This window comes from Ctenopharyngodon idella, chromosome 5, assembly GCF_019924925.1.
Source record: "Ctenopharyngodon idella isolate HZGC_01 chromosome 5, HZGC01, whole genome shotgun sequence".
Classification (NCBI taxonomy): Eukaryota; Metazoa; Chordata; class Actinopteri; order Cypriniformes; family Xenocyprididae; genus Ctenopharyngodon; species Ctenopharyngodon idella.
This window is the reverse complement of record NC_067224.1, coordinates 41,316,907-41,335,144: the sequence shown is the minus strand read 5'-3', so window position 1 is coordinate 41,335,144 and position 18,238 is coordinate 41,316,907. Positions and strand designations below refer to the sequence as shown.

Here is an 18,238-nt window from a genome sequence, read left to right as displayed (position 1 = left end):
GAAGCAGATGACCACCACAGTAGTGCAGTCAAGGCTGAAGACCTCCACGGCGGAGCAGAAGACCACCACAGTAGTGCAGTCGGGGCTGAAGACCTCCACGGTGGAGCAGAAGACCACCACAGCAGTGCAATCGGGGCTGAAGACCTCCACGGCGGAGCAGAAGACCACCACAGTGCAATCGGGGCTGATGATCTCCACGGCGGAGCAGATGACCTGGACTGGAGCTGTCTCAAGAGCGGATTCATGGACTGGAGCGGGCTCTGGAGCGGATTCAAGGACTGGAGCGGGCTCTGGAGCGAACTCTTCAACTGTAGCACAGTGCACAGCCCAAACACTCCCAATGGCTGTGGCTATAATGGCCAGTGCTGCAATCTCTGAGGGCTCAGGCGTGGCAGCCATCTCGGCTGAGGGCTCAGGCGTGGCAGCCATCTCGGCTGAGGGCTCAGGCGTGGCAGCCATCTCGGCTGAGGGCTCAGGCGTGGCAGCCATCTCGGCTGAGGGCTCAGGCGTGGCAGCCATCTCGGCTGAGGGCTCAGGCGTGGCAGCCATCTCGGCTGAGGGCTCAGGCGTGGCAGCCATCTCGGCTGAGGGCTCAGGCGTGGCAGCCATCTCGGCTGAGGGCTCAGGCGTGGCAGCCATCTCGGCTGAGGGCTCAGGCGTGGCAGCCATCTCGGCTGAGGGCTCAGGCGTGGCAGCCATCTCGGCTGAGGGCTCAGGCGTGGCAGCCATCTCGGCTGAGGGCTCAGGCGTGGCAGCCATCTCGGCTGAGGGCTCAGGCGTGGCAGCCATCTCGGCTGAGGGCTCAGGCGTGGCAGCCATCTCGGCTGAGGGCTCAGGCGTGGCAGCCATCTCGGCTGAGGGCTCTGGAAGATCTGCTGAGACGTGATGAGGCTCCGGAAGATCTGCTGAGACGTGACGAGGCTCTGGAATGGTGGCCATCTTGGGATGAGACTTTGAGGTGGTTGCTGTGACAATTGGAGACTTTGGTGTAGCGAGTAGAGTGGATGTCACATTCCTCCTCCACAACATTGTGAGCCGCTTATTTGTAATGCCAAATTGATATAATGTTCCAGAGTCCAATTTGGGTCATGTAATGGCATAACCGAGTTGAGCGGCTCAGAAAGACCACCACGAAAAAAAATCATAAGACATACCATGTCCATTGAAGTTAAGTGTGCCAGTTCAATAAAATCCATGGTATATTCCTCAATTGTCCATTTCCCCTGACGAAGGCGCATGATCTGTGCGGCTGGATTCATAGTTGGTTAGTCGTTCTGTAACAATACTAAGAGACGAGGCAGAGAGAGAATCCACTTGCACGCACATTTAATAACAAAACTCGACATGAATAAACAGGACCATTAAACCCAAAATACAAACATGCTCCACCAACAGCATACAACGACTAACAAAACATAACTGAAAACCAAGGTCTTAAATACACAGAACAATGAGTAGCTAATCAACTGCAGGTGTGTTCAATGATGCTAACTATAACAACTAATGACCGCAGGGGGAGACAGAAATCAAACAGGAAAAGAACATGGAAACAATGATAACAGAGAAGGCACTTCAACATAGGTCCATACAAAAACAAAAGACACAGAACTGGGATCGTGACATGCACAGTTCCCTCATGTATTTATGCATTAAAAAATTACATATCAGTTTGTGCCTTATATTGTGATCTCACATAGCAGAATATATAGGCCTACATACATGCATGCACAGTTTTAACGCAGCTTTAATCACCTTTTTTGGTTATTTCATGACTTAATGGACGTCAGGACTACGACATTGCATGCTTGTAGTTTCTCTTGCGGTTCATTTATAGTGCGTAATATACAGCGCTATATTTGCGCGTGATTGAAAAGTGCACGGTCTCGCAACCCACTAGTTCAGAAACATTTATGTAAGCTATATATAATGTTTGCCGTTCACTGTTGTTCTGCTGAAGCTCATTCGGCACCTGTATCATTTCCGCGTGCGTTTGACTTGCGCCTGGTGCTGAGGCGAAGTTGGAGTGCGCGTCTGAAAAGTCTCCCGTTTTTTGTGGTCTTAAAGAGATGGTTCTGCATTTAAATAAACGCAATTCTTGTCAACAAAAAAAGTAGACAGAAACAGCAGTTGTGAGCGGGGTGGCCAAGATTAGGCCACGTTTTATTAAAAGTCCCCCCCATCCCCCGTGTATTCTACGCCCATGCTACATCCGATCCCGCATGGGCAAACATTATGCTACCAGCATGAAACAGAGGATCAGCTGAACGAGTGGACTTCCTGTCAAAATACTATACATTTTTACTGTCTGTAATATTCTCAGATGTGTAAAAATGAAAGAAACACCATCCTCCATGGGCTATATAATACAATTTCAATAATTTCTTTACTTTATTTTCATTTTTAATAAATTTTTAGATTTATATTATAAAACAGCACGTAAAAAAATGAGGGCAAGTAATGACAGAACTTTCATTTTTGGGAGAACTATTCCATGAAAACTGTAATAAAATTAGAAACCAACAATTCAAACCGTTTTTATTTTTATTTTATTTTTACAAATAGATCAATTCCAATATTGTCTAGATCTATAAATAGGAAAACTTCTGATTTGATCGCATATGTGTGTGCATCTGCGTGGAAACTTACGGCAGCACCAGCGTGAACTCCGGATAGCGCTCATACAGTTTTGTATCTTCCGCGTACTGCTCATCATGCAGAATAGGGAGTGTGCGAAGAAAATAATAAAGAGCATTTGGTTCTGGTTTCAGACCTGCAAATATAGAAGAAAAGCCTGTAAAAAGTTGCACCAAATATATATGCACACCACCATACAAACTTATGGATTTTCATGTTTGCATCCCTCGGGTTCTGTTGACCAGAATTCAGCACAGCAACGAAGCCAAAAAGACCATATTTTGATCAACATTCCCTTTTACAGTGTAGAATAAAAAAAATATTTAGTTTTCCTAATTATATATTATTTATGCTGGGAGTTGAAAAAACGGTTTACATAATCACATTTTGCCAGTCAATATAATATAATTAATAAATAAATAAATAAATAAATAAATAAAACTGTACACAAAGTAGGCCTACATAAAGACAGTCAAAGGTCTTCCTTCATACAAAATTAAGGTTTGTGGGTTTAATCAGACTGTATTATTATATTATATTATATTCCCAAGTAAAAAAAAAATGTATTAGGCTTAAAAACAGCGGATTTAAGCAGTAGCCTAGACTATTGGGCAGGAAATGGTACTAAAACCCACTGTCGGAAAAGGCTAATTCGTACGAAATTGTACGACCTCACTCGTACAAATTCGTACATTGTTTTGCCAAATTCGTATGAATTTGTACAAATGACCTATCCCTAACCCCACCCTTAAACCTACCAGTCACTGGGGTTTAGACAAATCGTATGAATTCGTACGAGTGAGGTCGTACGAACTCGAACGATTAGCCACCTCGTAAAATACAGAAGAACTGGTCATGAGATAGCGTTGCAAAAGATGAACTGTTTACAGCAGGCAAATATTTGATCATTCTATTCATAGAATTTCCTAATTAAGTCATAAAACAAGATCAGCATCCTCTTCAAGCACTCTTCCCATTCCCATTTATTACTTTACATAATCAAGTCACAATATGTGCATTATTCAGAGTTTCAGCTGTGTAATCCATTCCTGTTTTTAATATTCATTCATAACCCGATAATGCTTAATAAGCCGACATTGCACGTGATCATGTAAATGTGTTAACCCGTTTTGCTTTATCAGAGTAAGGTCATAAACAGCATAAACCGATCATCACAGCTAGATTTTTGCCCCTTTCGCCGATTTTGCCCAGCATGTAGGCTAAACACATTAAAGTGCTTTCTTTCGGTTTATTGAAGTGCGCATGTGAGATATGTGACAGGAACGAGCGAGATACAGACAGAGCGAGCGTTTTGAATTAAGGGAGGAGGAAATATATCGCAAACTAAGACTATTTCTTCACCCCCCAAAAAAGTAGGCCTATAAAAGTGTTCTCATCTTGTGCAGCTTTTTCGGTTTTTAATGCTTTATTTAACATCTCAATCCACATAAATTAAATACTCGGTGTCAGAGTTTTTGACGTCATTACAGGGATAAAAAACCTGATTTAATAAAAAAGTCATATAAATTCAGTAAACCTTTTACTGCAAGTGTTGTTGGGTTATTAGTTTGCATGTAAACCCGGACAACAGATTATTTCAATAAGCTGATATTTTACGAGTTACTGGTACTGGTGTGCATATAAACATGCTCATTGATATACATCCTTCTACACTGTTAAAAATAAATGTAATTTTACAGGTAATGGTCTGTCATTATACAATAAAATACCTGTTGTTTTACAGATATTTGTTGTAATTGAAATAAACAGTAATATACCGTACAACACAATGCATTCTGGGTAATATTTGTTGTTTTCGAGAAAGTAGCCTACAGCAGTATAACTTGAATTAGCAGCACTCACAGTCGACACTCAGAGGCTGTGTCCCAAATCACACCCTATACCCTCATTCACTATTCCCTACATTAGTTTACTAATAAAGTCCACTTGAGACAGTGAATTACACTGATGAACACCTGCTGTTAACAAGCAGAATCAGTGAAGGGAAGAGAAGAAGCACAAGGAGCAAATTCCAAACTGAAGTGAGCATACCTGTGCCCTACTCTCTTTGAAGGGCAGAGCCCTTGAAGCGGGGACTTTGGAGTGAGCAGGGCACTTTTGTGCCATTATGTAGCTATTTGGAATGCACTTGGCGAAGTGAGCAATGACAGACAATGGAATTTCCTCATTATCTTCACCTGGGATGTTCCCATGACAATACCATCAGGTGATTAGCTGTTCTTACAACTGAAATTTCTTATTATTGCTGTTATCATAACTGTTGCAAATAAAGATAGGCTACATATATAAAAAGTTTTAATATATGTGTTATTATCTGTGTGTGAGAGTGTATTTCACTGCTCTCAACTTCAAAACTTGCTGTCTCATCTTTTGGACCCTGCATTACCTAACACATTTCTTACTTATTTAAACATAGGTCTAACATGACAAAAATGTGTGAAATATATCACCAAAAAAAACAACAATTTGAATTGCTCTGGGGGGTATTCCAGAAAGCAGGTTATGTGACATACCTGGGTATGTTTAAGAGTAAGCAGATACCAAAACAGGGGTAACTTTCAGGGTATGTAAGTAGCCATAGCAACTTGCTCTCTGAACATAACCTGCTCTGTAGTAGCAAGTAGGTTATGTAAATCGCCATTAAAGAAAAGAAGAAGAAGGAAGTAGAATGGCACGCTTTTTCTTAGCGTCTGTTTCCATGGTGAATAATCGATTCGTCGCTCGGTTGAGAATGTCGTGTGTGTTAACCGGGAACATACTCTGGGCTGGCTGAACTTATTCCCGAACGCGTTTTTGGAACCAGCATACCTCGAGTATATACCACCCACCCGTTGCTCACTTTCGTTTGGAACACTCCTCAAATGGCGTTCCCTTCCCAAAGTGCCCTTGAAGGGTGCAAAAATGCCTTTTGGAATTTGCCCAAGAACTGCAGCTGACTTCAGCCACAGCCTTGGATGAAATCAACTGAAGAGGAAATAATACATGAAAAGTTTCAAAATCTGATTAACAACTCCACAAACAGCATTACCAGCTTCACTTATTATTAACCAGACTGACTTTATTTTTGTCAAACATCTACAGAAGTTCTCATTAAGATTTAACAGAGGTTTAGATATTGATGTTTTATTTTATGTTACCATTGTGGTAGTCAGTGCTTTCTTTGGTTGGGCTCTTGACCCTTGACTTTTCAACATTAGTTTTTCCTTGTCTGTTGTAACTGTGTGTTTAAGGTACATGTGTTATAGCAAAAAAGCACAAAAAAAATGTGATCAGATGACATTGGCTGTTTATTAACAGTCACAGTCATCTAATGGCCTGGTACACTGATATCTCTTTCTAATCTGTAATTATATGGGTGATGTTTTATATTTTGATATTCCTGTGATTCTACAGCATGACGTACATCAGTATCATGACAATCAGATAATATGAAACATTTTAAAAACAGCTTGTACTTAAAATATTTTGAACATCTGTAACATTCAGGCACACACAGACATCAAGAATCAGCATGAATCTCAACAATGGTGACAAGCCATGCTGGGTACCAGCATAATACAAGACTCATTCATGACTCCCAGCATGCATTGCAGCATGAATAAATTATGCCGCTGAGTTGTCCTGTTATTTTCTCTTAAATCTTACTATTTGCTTTTGTTTTTTGCTGTTGTTTTTGTTATGACGTTTTAGTAGCTTGTTTTGTGATATTCAGAGCTAATCTGTTTATCTATTTTGTCGATTGTCACCATCGTTGAGATTCATATTCTGATTCTTGATGTCTGTGTGTGTCTAAACAGCACAGTAGTTCAAAGTTTTTATTTTTGTGAATGTGTTTAAAAGCCTTTCATAACTGGTTGTTTAAAGACTGCTTTTTTATTTTTTTGCTGTAGAATCACAGTGGTGGTAGCAAGATAAATTTAAGGTGTATTAATTAAACACTTTTGCTAAACATTCAATGAAATCAGTGAATCATGCTTTACAACATGGTTATGTATCAGAACATAACCTGAACACATTTCTCCTTGAGCTTTTGCTACAACAAATGTGTCTCAAAAACACACAGACACAGCAGCCAAACAAAAACTAATGTTAAAAGTTAAGGGTTAAAAGCCCAACTAAAGCAAACACTGATCATAAAAATGGTAACTGAGGATTTTGTTGTGGGGTTAAAGGTGTAAGATGTAAGGTGTAAAACAGGGTGAATGGTAATTTAACAGTAATCAATTGTAAATTAATTTATGGCAATAGACTTTAGAAAAACAGTAATTTACGGGTGCCCCTGCTTACCGTAAAATCAAGGAAAAACAGTAATTATTTTATTATTTCCATGGCAACACGTCACTGCTTGTCACGTGACACTGCAGCAACAACAGCACTGGATGACTGATGGATTGCTTTTATGTAATTTTTTCTTTTTTTATTTAAAATATTCACAAACTTGTATGTCATGAAATAGCTGATCTTCCGATTGTCAAATATGTGTAAGTGAATGTATTTTGTTGTTTGAACACCTTTATAATGATCGCGTTAGTTGAGCTGTAGCCTATGCGCGATGGGCGCCGCCATGTTTGTTTATGCCGCAGTTCAGAGACTCGGATCTGAAACGTGAATTCATCCGCTTCTTTCGAAATACATGAATGTAAGTGTCTGGTGAACTGGGAGAAGAACAGAGTAAACTTTACAGTTGCTTACATAATACGTACCTGATGTTAATATAATGCGTCGTCTAATGGAACGGATTATTTTTGCTGCTTCCATAGACATAAAATTATGTTTTGATTATTTCCCTGTTACACATTCAGTGTTTGCAGTTCAGTTTTATGTTAAGAAATAATCCTTTTCATTGGATTCAAATGAAATAACTTGACAATTCTAACAACATATAAATACTAGTTTATTTTTTAATGTCATGTGTGTTACCATGATGGTGTTTAGTGTTTGTGTGAATGACACTGTGCACCTTCTATTAATGTACACACTTTGGAAAAGCTTGTGATGTGCTTTGAGTCATCATATGACTTTCTCATTACCATTTGTTGTTGGTGATTTTATGTAGGATTATACTAACAGTTATTATAGGATAAGAAATTATTGTATTTTATATAGTGTATTTTATATATTATATATATTCAGTTTATCTATGTTTTTTTTTTTTTTTTTTTTTTGACAGTGTTTTTCTGTTTTTAAACAGACATTTTCTGGCACCACTGCTGCTGTTTTCTTTTACAGTGTAGCCTACATCCACATTTTATAAAAAAATGAATAAATAAAACAAAAATGTTGTCATCAATAATCATTAAAATCATTAGACAATGGCAATTTAAAGATGAAGTTACCAAATCATCCACCAAATTAATGTATAGCTTAATATAAAAGGTTAATGAAAATCTCAAAAATAAGCAAATAATCCAACACAGACTATCCCAAAGAATACTTATGTAAACATAAAAACACATTTGTGCATAATCAAGTGGCATTTATTGTAAGATATATAATATGTTCAAAAATATTCTGAAAATAAATAAGTAAATAAATAATATATTTTAGTTATATTAAAAATAATCTTGGTACAGGTTAGTTAAGTCATGGCATGCTCAGAAAATTAGATCTAGAAATGCCGAGCATCATTTATTTACTGATGTCAACTGGTTTGAAATGTATCACATATAGTGGCATTAATATATTCTAGGTTCATCCTAAATATATTACTTTCCAAAGACCCATACATTAATATTTACACCGACCATTTAAACTGCCCCCTCTTAATCAGTTTTTATATATATATATATGAGATCAGCAAACAAATAATCCCATAAACGTCTTATACAACATAATTACACAACATAATACTGCGTAGTGCACAATATTATTCGTATATAAACTCTCATGCAGACAGGTGTGTGAGCGCTGCTGAAAGTGTTTACCTCCTCCAGAATCCTTCATTCCAATGGTTCCGCCGGTGTATATGACCAGGACACTCACCTCCAACTCGTAGAGCGGAGATTTCAGCGCCCGAATCGCATCAGGTCGACTTAACCTGCTTCGAGAAAGAGCTTGACCCAGAGAAGACATGCTTGTTGAAGATGAAGCCGGTGTGTTTCCATTCTGCCATATCGGACTCACTTATATGGTGGTGGCAAACACCTCCCTCTGAAAATCTCTAAGACCGCCCTCAAAAGTCTCAATTGTTCAAATATGAAAATAAAGCACAAAGAAGTCTCCATATGTGTAGCTTATATATATTAGGGTGAACAGACGTCCCCGTTTTCCGGGGACAGTCCCGGTTTTTGATGGTCTGTCAATGACTGTAGCTGTCCCCGTTGTACAGCACGTTAACTATGGAATTCCAAGTCTGCCAAAATTAAAAATAAATAAATACATAAATAAATATACAAAGAAATGTAAAAAAGCAAAAATAAATAAACATAGGAAAGCAAAAAATATTTATAATAGCCTATTTATTTTTTTCCACATTTATTTATTTTTTCTTTTATTTATACATTTATTAATTTCGATTTTTATTTATTTCCACATTCATTCATTTATACATTTCTTTTTTTTTTTTTTTTTTTTTACATTTATGTATTTCTACATTTCTTTATTTTTACATTTATGTATTTTTACATTTCTTTGTCCGTATGGTAATGAGGAGGGCGTGGTTTACCTCAGACATAGCAATCGAGCTCAGAGTAGGCGAGAGCGAAGCGTTGAGGCCACAGTGACACCTTGTGGTGTGCCCGAAATACAAGAAGTGTAGCCTACTGACGTTGATACTGTCTGTGATGAATGACTTGGATAGGTGTATGACCAAAATCTTATATCACGTGTTAAGTAATATCACCCTAACTGTACTGTGTGACATGGATAGGCTACTCTTTATTCCAGACATGGCCGTATAATATCATCTGGTCTGGATTTAGCTATAAAATGTCCTGGGCTGGCAAACAGATCTGATAACAGGGACTCTGAAATGGAAGCGCTTGTTATTTCCCATTATTAATCATTTGAATGAATGGGCTTGTGTACACAATACACAATATACCGTAAAAACAAATTTGTTCAGTTTACTTAATTCAAACTTGTTGCCTTAATTCAATTAAGTAAGCTTTACTTAATTTTATTAAGTTGATCTTACTTAAACCATTTAAGTTTTGTCAACTTAATTCTATCTGTGATCTAAGTACTCCCAGAGTGCATTGCGGCACAAATAAAGTAAACGCTTTGTTTTACTGTTTGTGGCTTTATTTTAAAATTTTATTTGCTGTCTTGTGTCAGTATTACCCCAACAACAACAGCAAACAAAATTGTAATGGTCTTATTAATTAAAAAAAAAAAATTAACTGTTACCATTGTTGTGTTTTGCATGCGCATGCAAAACACGGCAGTTTGCTACTTTAAAAAATATTGCCTTGGTTTTACTCAAAAAAATTGAGTTTGCATCAGACTTCTAAGTATTTTGAACTCATCTAATTTGTGTTTGACCAACTGGCTTTTACACGTCTTCAACATGCACCCTTAAGTAATTTCTACTCAATTTTCCTCATAAAAATAACTAATAAACATAAATCAACTGAGTTTACACCCATATAACTCCAGTAAACAGACCACAAATCATCATATATAAACATAACTTTTTTAATATGTAATAAACAGTTTGCTATACATGCAAACCGCATTACAGTTTTAACATTAACAACTTCTCATTAAGTAGAGTAATTCATATGACGCGTTACATTAACCTGTCGTCAAGCTTACGTCAGGCTCCATTCGTCACCACGACGGTAACTCCCAAAACTCCCAACATGACAAAAAAACTTTTCTAAATCCCACCTTAATAGAACATTAAACAACAAGACTTTTACTTGTTTATCTTGCTTAAAAACACATGAAAATAAACAAATTCAACATTTTCTCTTCGAATTAAATCCCATGCAAAGCATTCTGGGAACTAGAACCCCAATAAGTAGATTATAAAATTAAGTAAATGTTCATTTAAATGTAATATTGAACAAGCAGCAAACATCCTCGTTTTAAGTGAGTGCTTCCATTTCAGTAGCAAAACTAAAAAAAAAATCCATGACTTTCCAAACAATGAAATAAACAAAGACAAGATTACAGCAAAATGCGAGTAGCAAATTGCGACGCGTCAAAAGCAAGACACCATTACAATCAGTGAACTATTACGATGCGGTGCAGCGCGATGAGACAGTAAACGGATGCCCTGTATACCTGAGGTAATGCACAGTTGCGAAGCTTCCAACAGCAGTCAGGATTTGTAAAGTTCGCATTGATGCGTTGCACCGCTATAGATGTCTATGGATGGACCGCTTCAAGCTGTTGCGGTGCGGCGTGAAACAACTACGGTCACGGCTGTTGTTGAAAACGCTGTTAAAAAATTACCCTAAAATATGAAATATGAGAAAAATTGCTAGATTTATGTTGCATTGTAAAAAAAAAAAAAAAAAATATGTCGTCACTATGTGAAAAGGGTTCGTTGCATCAGCCAAATCCAGCAGTAGCCTAAATATTTTAAGTAGGCTAAATAGTATGTTGGAAATGCACATGTCTACAAAGCCTTGTCTAGATTACTCAAGATAAGACGTGCGATATATATCTATACAAAATATGTTTTTGCTACAAATCCAAATTAAGTGAGCTACTCAAGTTATCCAAGTAAATTAACAAACAAATATTTATTTGTAAAAAAATAATGAATTTTTTTATGTTACACTTACAGCCTCAATGATTCATTTTTATCAGTACTTACGTGACGTTATCCCAAACGTTTTAGTTGTATCGATAATTTATGCAACTAAAGAAAGATAACTGCAGAAGTGGAGAAAATGAGTGAAAAGTCTATAAGAATTGCCCCGCCTTAAAAACCTGTTGCCCTGCCCTTTTTTCTTTCTTTTTTTTTTTTTTTTTTTTTTGCTTGACGAAGTGGTACTCAAACCAGTCAAGTAATTTTTACTTGGGTTTTCTGAGTAACAAAGCATAATTACTAAATTGTTTTAAGTAAGTTCAACAAATTCTCGGACATTAAGTAAAGTTTACTAAAAAGGGTTAGTTAGAACAACTGTTAGGTTTTACAGCGTAGGCTACAGTGAAGTCGACACAAGCATATTGATCAATGCATTTGAAACGAGACCAAAAATTCACTTCACATTCATATTTCCTACTTTTACATGCCAACATGTGACAAACGCTAATGCCACGCTAATTCCAGTCGATAAATTCAGTTAGATGACAAGGCTGTAGGGCAGTTACCAGTAAAATGTAATCAGAGCTTTATCAGAGCCATCAATACAGAAGAGAAGTGCATAAACATGTTATGAGATACCTAAATGTTTTACATTTTGAAGACAGAAATATGACATGATGGAATCAATGAAATGATACGTTTAATATGAAACTAAAACAGACAGCAGGTGGCGGCATGTCACTGTCTTCACGAGTGAGTTCAGTCCATTCGTTTGATTCCTTCAAATACGCTGATTCAAAAACAACACAACGTGTTGCAGCGGTTCAGCTGTAGATTTGTTTCTGTTTCTATTTAGGCCTAATGCGTTATTTAAAAAAAAATACATGACCAATATTCAAAAAGGGGGCAGAGAGAGGTCATGTTCGGGGGAACAACATACACTCAAAAAAATGAATTGTTGGATTACAAATAACAATTTAGTTGTATGAACAAAAGATATTCAAGGAAAGCTGACAAAATTTCTTGGAGTAAATACAAATCATTTGAATTTGTCACTGTTACATAATATTAATATGTGCAGTTTACTTAATAATGTTATGTTTATTATTTAAGGTGAACATGTTTATTTACTTCATTTACCTCATTAAATGAACTATTTGCTCTACAAAATGCACTCAAAAAATAACTCACTGAACAAACGCAATTGAATTGAGAGCAGGAATTCCATCCTAAACAAGCTATATGAGTGCGCACAGCCTAAACACAGGCACCACTCTTCTGCATAATAGTAACAAAATTCAAAAACATTACAGAAACTCCTCTAAATGTACAACATAACATAACATCTTTCCCTTTACTGAAAAACATAAAATAACACTTTAATCCCTAAATTTACTCTCCTAATGCAGTCCCTTGCAAAGCATGCTGGGAACTACGGATACACTGCCCAGTTAGTTATGTCAACATTAATTTGTGCATTTCACTCAGCAATGTTAAGTTGACTGAACAAACACTTATTAAGTAAAGCTGACAAAACTCATTTTTAGTAGAAACAACGCAGTCAAATTAAGTTCATATAGTTACATGAGTTTTTTAAGTAATGTGAACAAGGGTGGTTTAAGTGAAACTAACAACAGCGAAAGTAAATTGTTTTGAGTCTAATTGTTGATAGGCTATTTCTCGTGGCCATGAGTTTAATGCACAAACCTGCGTGACCATAGCAACTATTCAGAAATGGAAATTACGAATGCATTAATATTTTGTTTTGAATTTCAGAAAAGTCGATTGAATATCTTCTTCTTCTTACTATTAGGCTATTGTTATTATCATCGTCATACTGCCCAAAATAAAATTAAATAGACTATATGAAATAGGCCTATAGCCTATGTTAAATTCCTGTTAAATTCCTTCTTTTTGCTAAGTGAAATATATTTCACTTAGCAAAAAGAATACTAAAAATTATTTTATTCTGTTATTTTTTCTTAGTTTAGAGAACGCAGGTGCGTGCATGTGATGTGTGAATTATATATGTTCTTTGCGCATGTAGGCCTAAAAGGATATAAAGCAAAAAAAAAAAAATATATATATATATATATATATATATATATATATATATATATATATATATATATATTTGTTTTTAATACACTCATCCATTCAAGTCCAACTCTCTGACCATTAGGCCTTGTAGTTATTGTGAATTTACACAAATAAAAAGACGCTTTACAGTTGTGTTTTGAATGTCTTATCTGGATGACCATAAATGACACAGTATTAAGTCGTTTCTGCTGCTGAGGAAAAAAAAACAAGCGATCGCGCCGATGCGCGCTTTACGCGCTCACGCAACAAAAAGCCTATATCAGCTAACTAGCATTGCTATGCCTTTCATCCTGTTCATTATCAAAACAAAATACAGTCAACCGAACATATAAGTTATTCTGGTTAATTTCCCTTGTCAAAAAATCCTATTGGAATTTCAGTTTATCCTGTAGGATCTTATTGGATTCTTAGAATAGCCTACTATTGGACATTCAGATGTTTTTTAGTGGAATTTCATGGAAACAAGATAATAAGTTGTAGCCACTAGATTATTTTGTTAATACGTTTTCGCGATAAAATCTTTGTCAAACTTTGTCATAATTTGTGTTCCAAAGATGAATGAAGGTCTTAGGGGTGTGGAACGACATGAGGGTGAGTAATTAAAGGATTAGTTGACTTTCAAATGAAAATTAGCCCAAGCTTTACTCATCCTCAAGCCATCCTAGGTGTATATGACTTTCTTCTTTCTGATGAACACAATCTGAGAAATATTAATAAATATCCTGACGCATCCAAGCTTTATAATGGCAGTGAAGGGGATCAACGAGTATGAGCTGAAGAAAATGCTTCCATCCACATCCACCCATCCATCACTCCACACGGCTCCAGAGGGTTAATAAAGGCCTTCTGAAGTGAAGAGATGCGTTTGTGTAAAAAAAAAAAAAAAAATCCATATTTAAACAAGTTTTGAAGTAAAATATATAGATTCTGCCAGACCGCCTTCCATATTCAAGTTACAAAGAAAGTGTAAGCTGGCATTGCGTCAGTTACACTTTTTACATAAGTTGAATAGGGAAGGCGTAGGACGTAGGGTAAGCTTTGTGAACTGCAAGAGTTTTACACTTTCTTCGTATGTTGAATACGGAAGGCGGTCTGGTGGAAGCTCGATATTTTACTTCATAACTTGTTTTAAATATGGATATTTTTTATGATGGATGGATGCGGATGGAGGCACTTTCTTCAGCTCATACTCGTTGATCCCCTTCACTGCCATTATAAAGCTTGGATGCGTCAGGATATTTATTAATATTTCTACAATTATGTTCATCTGAAAGAAGAAATTCATACACACCTAGGATGGCTTGAGGGTGAGTAAAGCTTGGGGTAATTTTCATTTCAAAGTGAACTAATCCTTTAATGACAGAATTTTCATTTTTGGGTGATATGACCCTTTAACTGGCATTTAAGTAATATATTTATCATTTAAATGGGTTCAATGACCCTGTAACATAGTAATAACATTGTTGCCTGTTAGCTGAACTAATAACAGTAACAATTGCTTAAATGTACATTAAAAGTTTAGACTTGTTGCACTGCAGTGACTAGGCTTTATTATTATTATGTATCCCAGTTAACTTCGCCAGTAGTAGGTCAGTAGACTGTTGAAGTGATGTGGTAAACTTAACATCTGTATTAGTATTAGTATTATTATTATTTTTTAAATTACTATTTTTATACTATTAGATTTGTCAGTAGATTTTTCGAACGGTTTAAAATGTTCTCTAATCTAGCCTTACAAGTATTTTTTATATATTATTACAGATTAAACAGCTGGTGATCTGTTGGTTTAGAATTTTGGGAAATGTTGAAATGTTGTCTTATTCAATTTTTTTTTTCTCCCCCTTACCAGCTGAGTTTACTAGGTTATTTGCAGTGTAATAACCAAAGCAGGACAAGGCGACCTGCAAGAAACACACATTCACTTCACACTTACACACACACATTTTGTTGCCTTGGACGGAAAGATACAAGTACTGTGCCAAGTAGGGTTGGCAAAGACCAACTCCAAAGATCGGGGGTGGGGGACAAGCGCCTAGTCTTTCGAGGTTTGTCTTCTGACAAAATGTATTTAAAAACTGGTCACCGCTGGGATATGTGATTTAGACATAGATCATTACCTAAGTGTAATGTGAAAAACAAATATAAAACTAAGTTGACTTGTCTTTACAGGCAATCAAGACAGTTCATCAGAGTTCATGGAGTTCATTCTCTCTTCTTACCCAAAGCTGAGAGATGCAGGTGGTTTTGAGTTACTTAAGATATCAGGAACTACTCGTAATCATCATCTGTCCTTAATCCCATGCCCTAATCAGGGTTACACTGTTACATACCTGAAAGATCCTGTTCTCCTGGTAATTCATATTATTTACATTCGCCCACTGCAGAGAAATCTGAATATGGAGAATATAAGTCTGCATTTACTTTTTTACTTTTGGATGAAATGCTTGTTTGTCTGAAAAACAATGATACATACAGTTATTCTATTTCAAAATGTGTGTTCTTGTCAGTAAGGTTTTTGGTTTGGTCTGTGTGATCCCGCCCACTGCCAATTTAGCCAACAGCATTACAACAACCCAGATTGCCAGTTCATGGAAAACAACGTGTGTTGCAGCCATGGAAGCCAACAAACAAAGTGGATCAGAGATTGCAGATTCTACCTGACCTAAAAAGCCGTGGCATTTGTGAACATAGCTTCTAAACCAAAAGAGTAAAAAACAGATAAATATTACAGTGTAAGGCTTTTCTAAAATCTTCACTCACGCAGGGTATTATAAACGTTTCTTCCTTTTGTTCGCTTTTAGGCCTAATATATTCGCATTCTTTACTGTGGTGAAGTAGAAAGAACACTATAGGACAGAAACCTTTTTGCTGGCATGTCAATTTCTATTTAACACAGTTTACGCTTGTTATTAGACTTTATAAGGCGCGTCAAGTTTATTTGTATAGCGCGTTTCACACACGCCGTGATTTTTAGTTTCGCTTTCTCTGGCAGCGCTAAATCAAATATAGCCTGAATGTCTTGCCCCTGCTGAAGATAAAACTCGCTCTTCAGACCTTTTACAACAAGTGTCAGTTGCTTGTAACATCAGGAGATAACATGAAGATATTATTAAAGAGAAATGGTCTCTTTTCTGCTCGTGTCCCTCATCCCTCTCAAAGAGCAGAGCGGTAGGCTATATGATGCATCTTTGCATGGAAATAAAAAACTAATGTTTTTTAGAATAGTACTTCACTTTCTTATTATTTAGGTTACCATTATTTACCGATATTTATTTCTTAGTTTTACAGGCTGTAGTGTGTCGTTTCACTGAAGGAATAGCTCAAATAAACATGCACGCCTGTTTCAAAATGGATGTTTGAGCATTTGTTTATTTTTATTTTTTATATTTCAGAATTTATTTCATTGAGGTATATATATACACACACAAACATAAACACACACCCTCCAAATATTTATATGTATGATAACCATCATATTTAATATGTTTTTTAAATATAGGCTAGTTCAATAAAATAGTAAAATAGTTCCAACAGATTTTCCTGTGGTACCGAAATTGGTATTGAGAACCGTAAAATTTTACTGGTAGGCTATTGGTACCGACTACTGGAATTTTGGTACCTTGACAACACTAACAATAAACATTATTAGCTCCATTGGCACAACGACAAGTCCCATGATTCCACACTCATGCACTGCATCGTCAGTCTGAGTTTATTGTTTTGAATCGGTTAGTAGCGGAAAATTACATATTGTGCATTTAACATGAGTTAATGAAAATATTACTAAGTATTTCACACAATGTATTAATATTAACAAATGCAATTTTTGATTTCAATAATGTATTAGTAAATGTTGAAATTAAAGATTAAGAAATGCTGTATAAATAGTTGATTATTAGTTCAAGTTAATCAATGTAATTAATTAATATTAACTAATGTAACTTACTGTAAAGTGTTACCTACTTTTTCTTCTCAGGAGTGAAAACTTTGCTCTTTGAGGGAGAGCAGGACCATCTCATTCCTTCCACCTCTAAGGCGCTTTTGGAAAGCAATTTTTTTTTTATTGTGGCTGTACGCATTATTGCGCACTGTTTTTTGAACCGAGGCCCACATTTTGCTGGACTGAGCCCTGCAATTATGCATGTGTTATTCGGGGGAGAACCAGAGACCGCAACAATAACAGAATCGGACTGTGTGGACCAGGATGTCCGGGAAGTTTTACAGTTGGTCTGTTGATGTTTTTTTTCCCCCCTAATTTATAAATATCTTATAGTTTTTATCTTTAGTGTACATACAAATCCCTTGCAGATTATGCAGGATGTTTTTTTTTTTTTTTTTTTTTTTTTTAAAAAGAGGGATCATAAAACATTTATTATATCTTGGCAAAGCAATTAAGGATGTACTCACACTAGGCACTCTGAATCATGCCCGAGCGCGTTTGACCCCAAAAGCCCGGTTCGTTTGACTAGTGTGATCTCTCCGAACCATGCCCGGGCAAAGTAGTACCTGAATTTACACAGATGAACCAGTTCTTAAGTTTATATGCCATTGTTTCATCAGTAAACAATCTGAATTGAGAAAAGCGCTATATAAATGATGACTTGACTTGACTTTCATAACATTGTTTGTCCTCAAGCATCAGTAATTGTTTGTAGCCTTGCGTGATAGCTGGGTATGAATCTTTGGGCAGTGAATCTGTTCAAGGATTTTTTTTTTTTCACAATTAGCTAGGCTACTCTATCTCTGTCTTACATGTTCTGCTTGTTTGAGTCTTCAACCACA

General features: G+C 36.5%; 1 protein-coding gene across 1 annotated transcript in view; it reads right to left on the bottom strand.

The window, feature by feature from the left end:
- The window catches only part of LOC127512122 (60 kDa lysophospholipase-like), a 29,738-nt gene extending 20,815 nt beyond the window's left edge, over positions 1-8,923 (bottom strand). Inside the window, exons 1-2 of the mRNA XM_051892756.1 lie at positions 8,580-8,923; positions 2,647-2,770 (exon numbers count right to left, since the gene is read on the bottom strand). Coding sequence (XP_051748716.1) covers positions 2,647-2,770; positions 8,580-8,727 — 272 coding nt within the window. The 5' untranslated portion in view covers positions 8,728-8,923. The remainder of the gene's footprint in view (positions 1-2,646; positions 2,771-8,579) is intronic.
- Between the last annotated feature and the right edge of the window lie 9,315 nt (positions 8,924-18,238).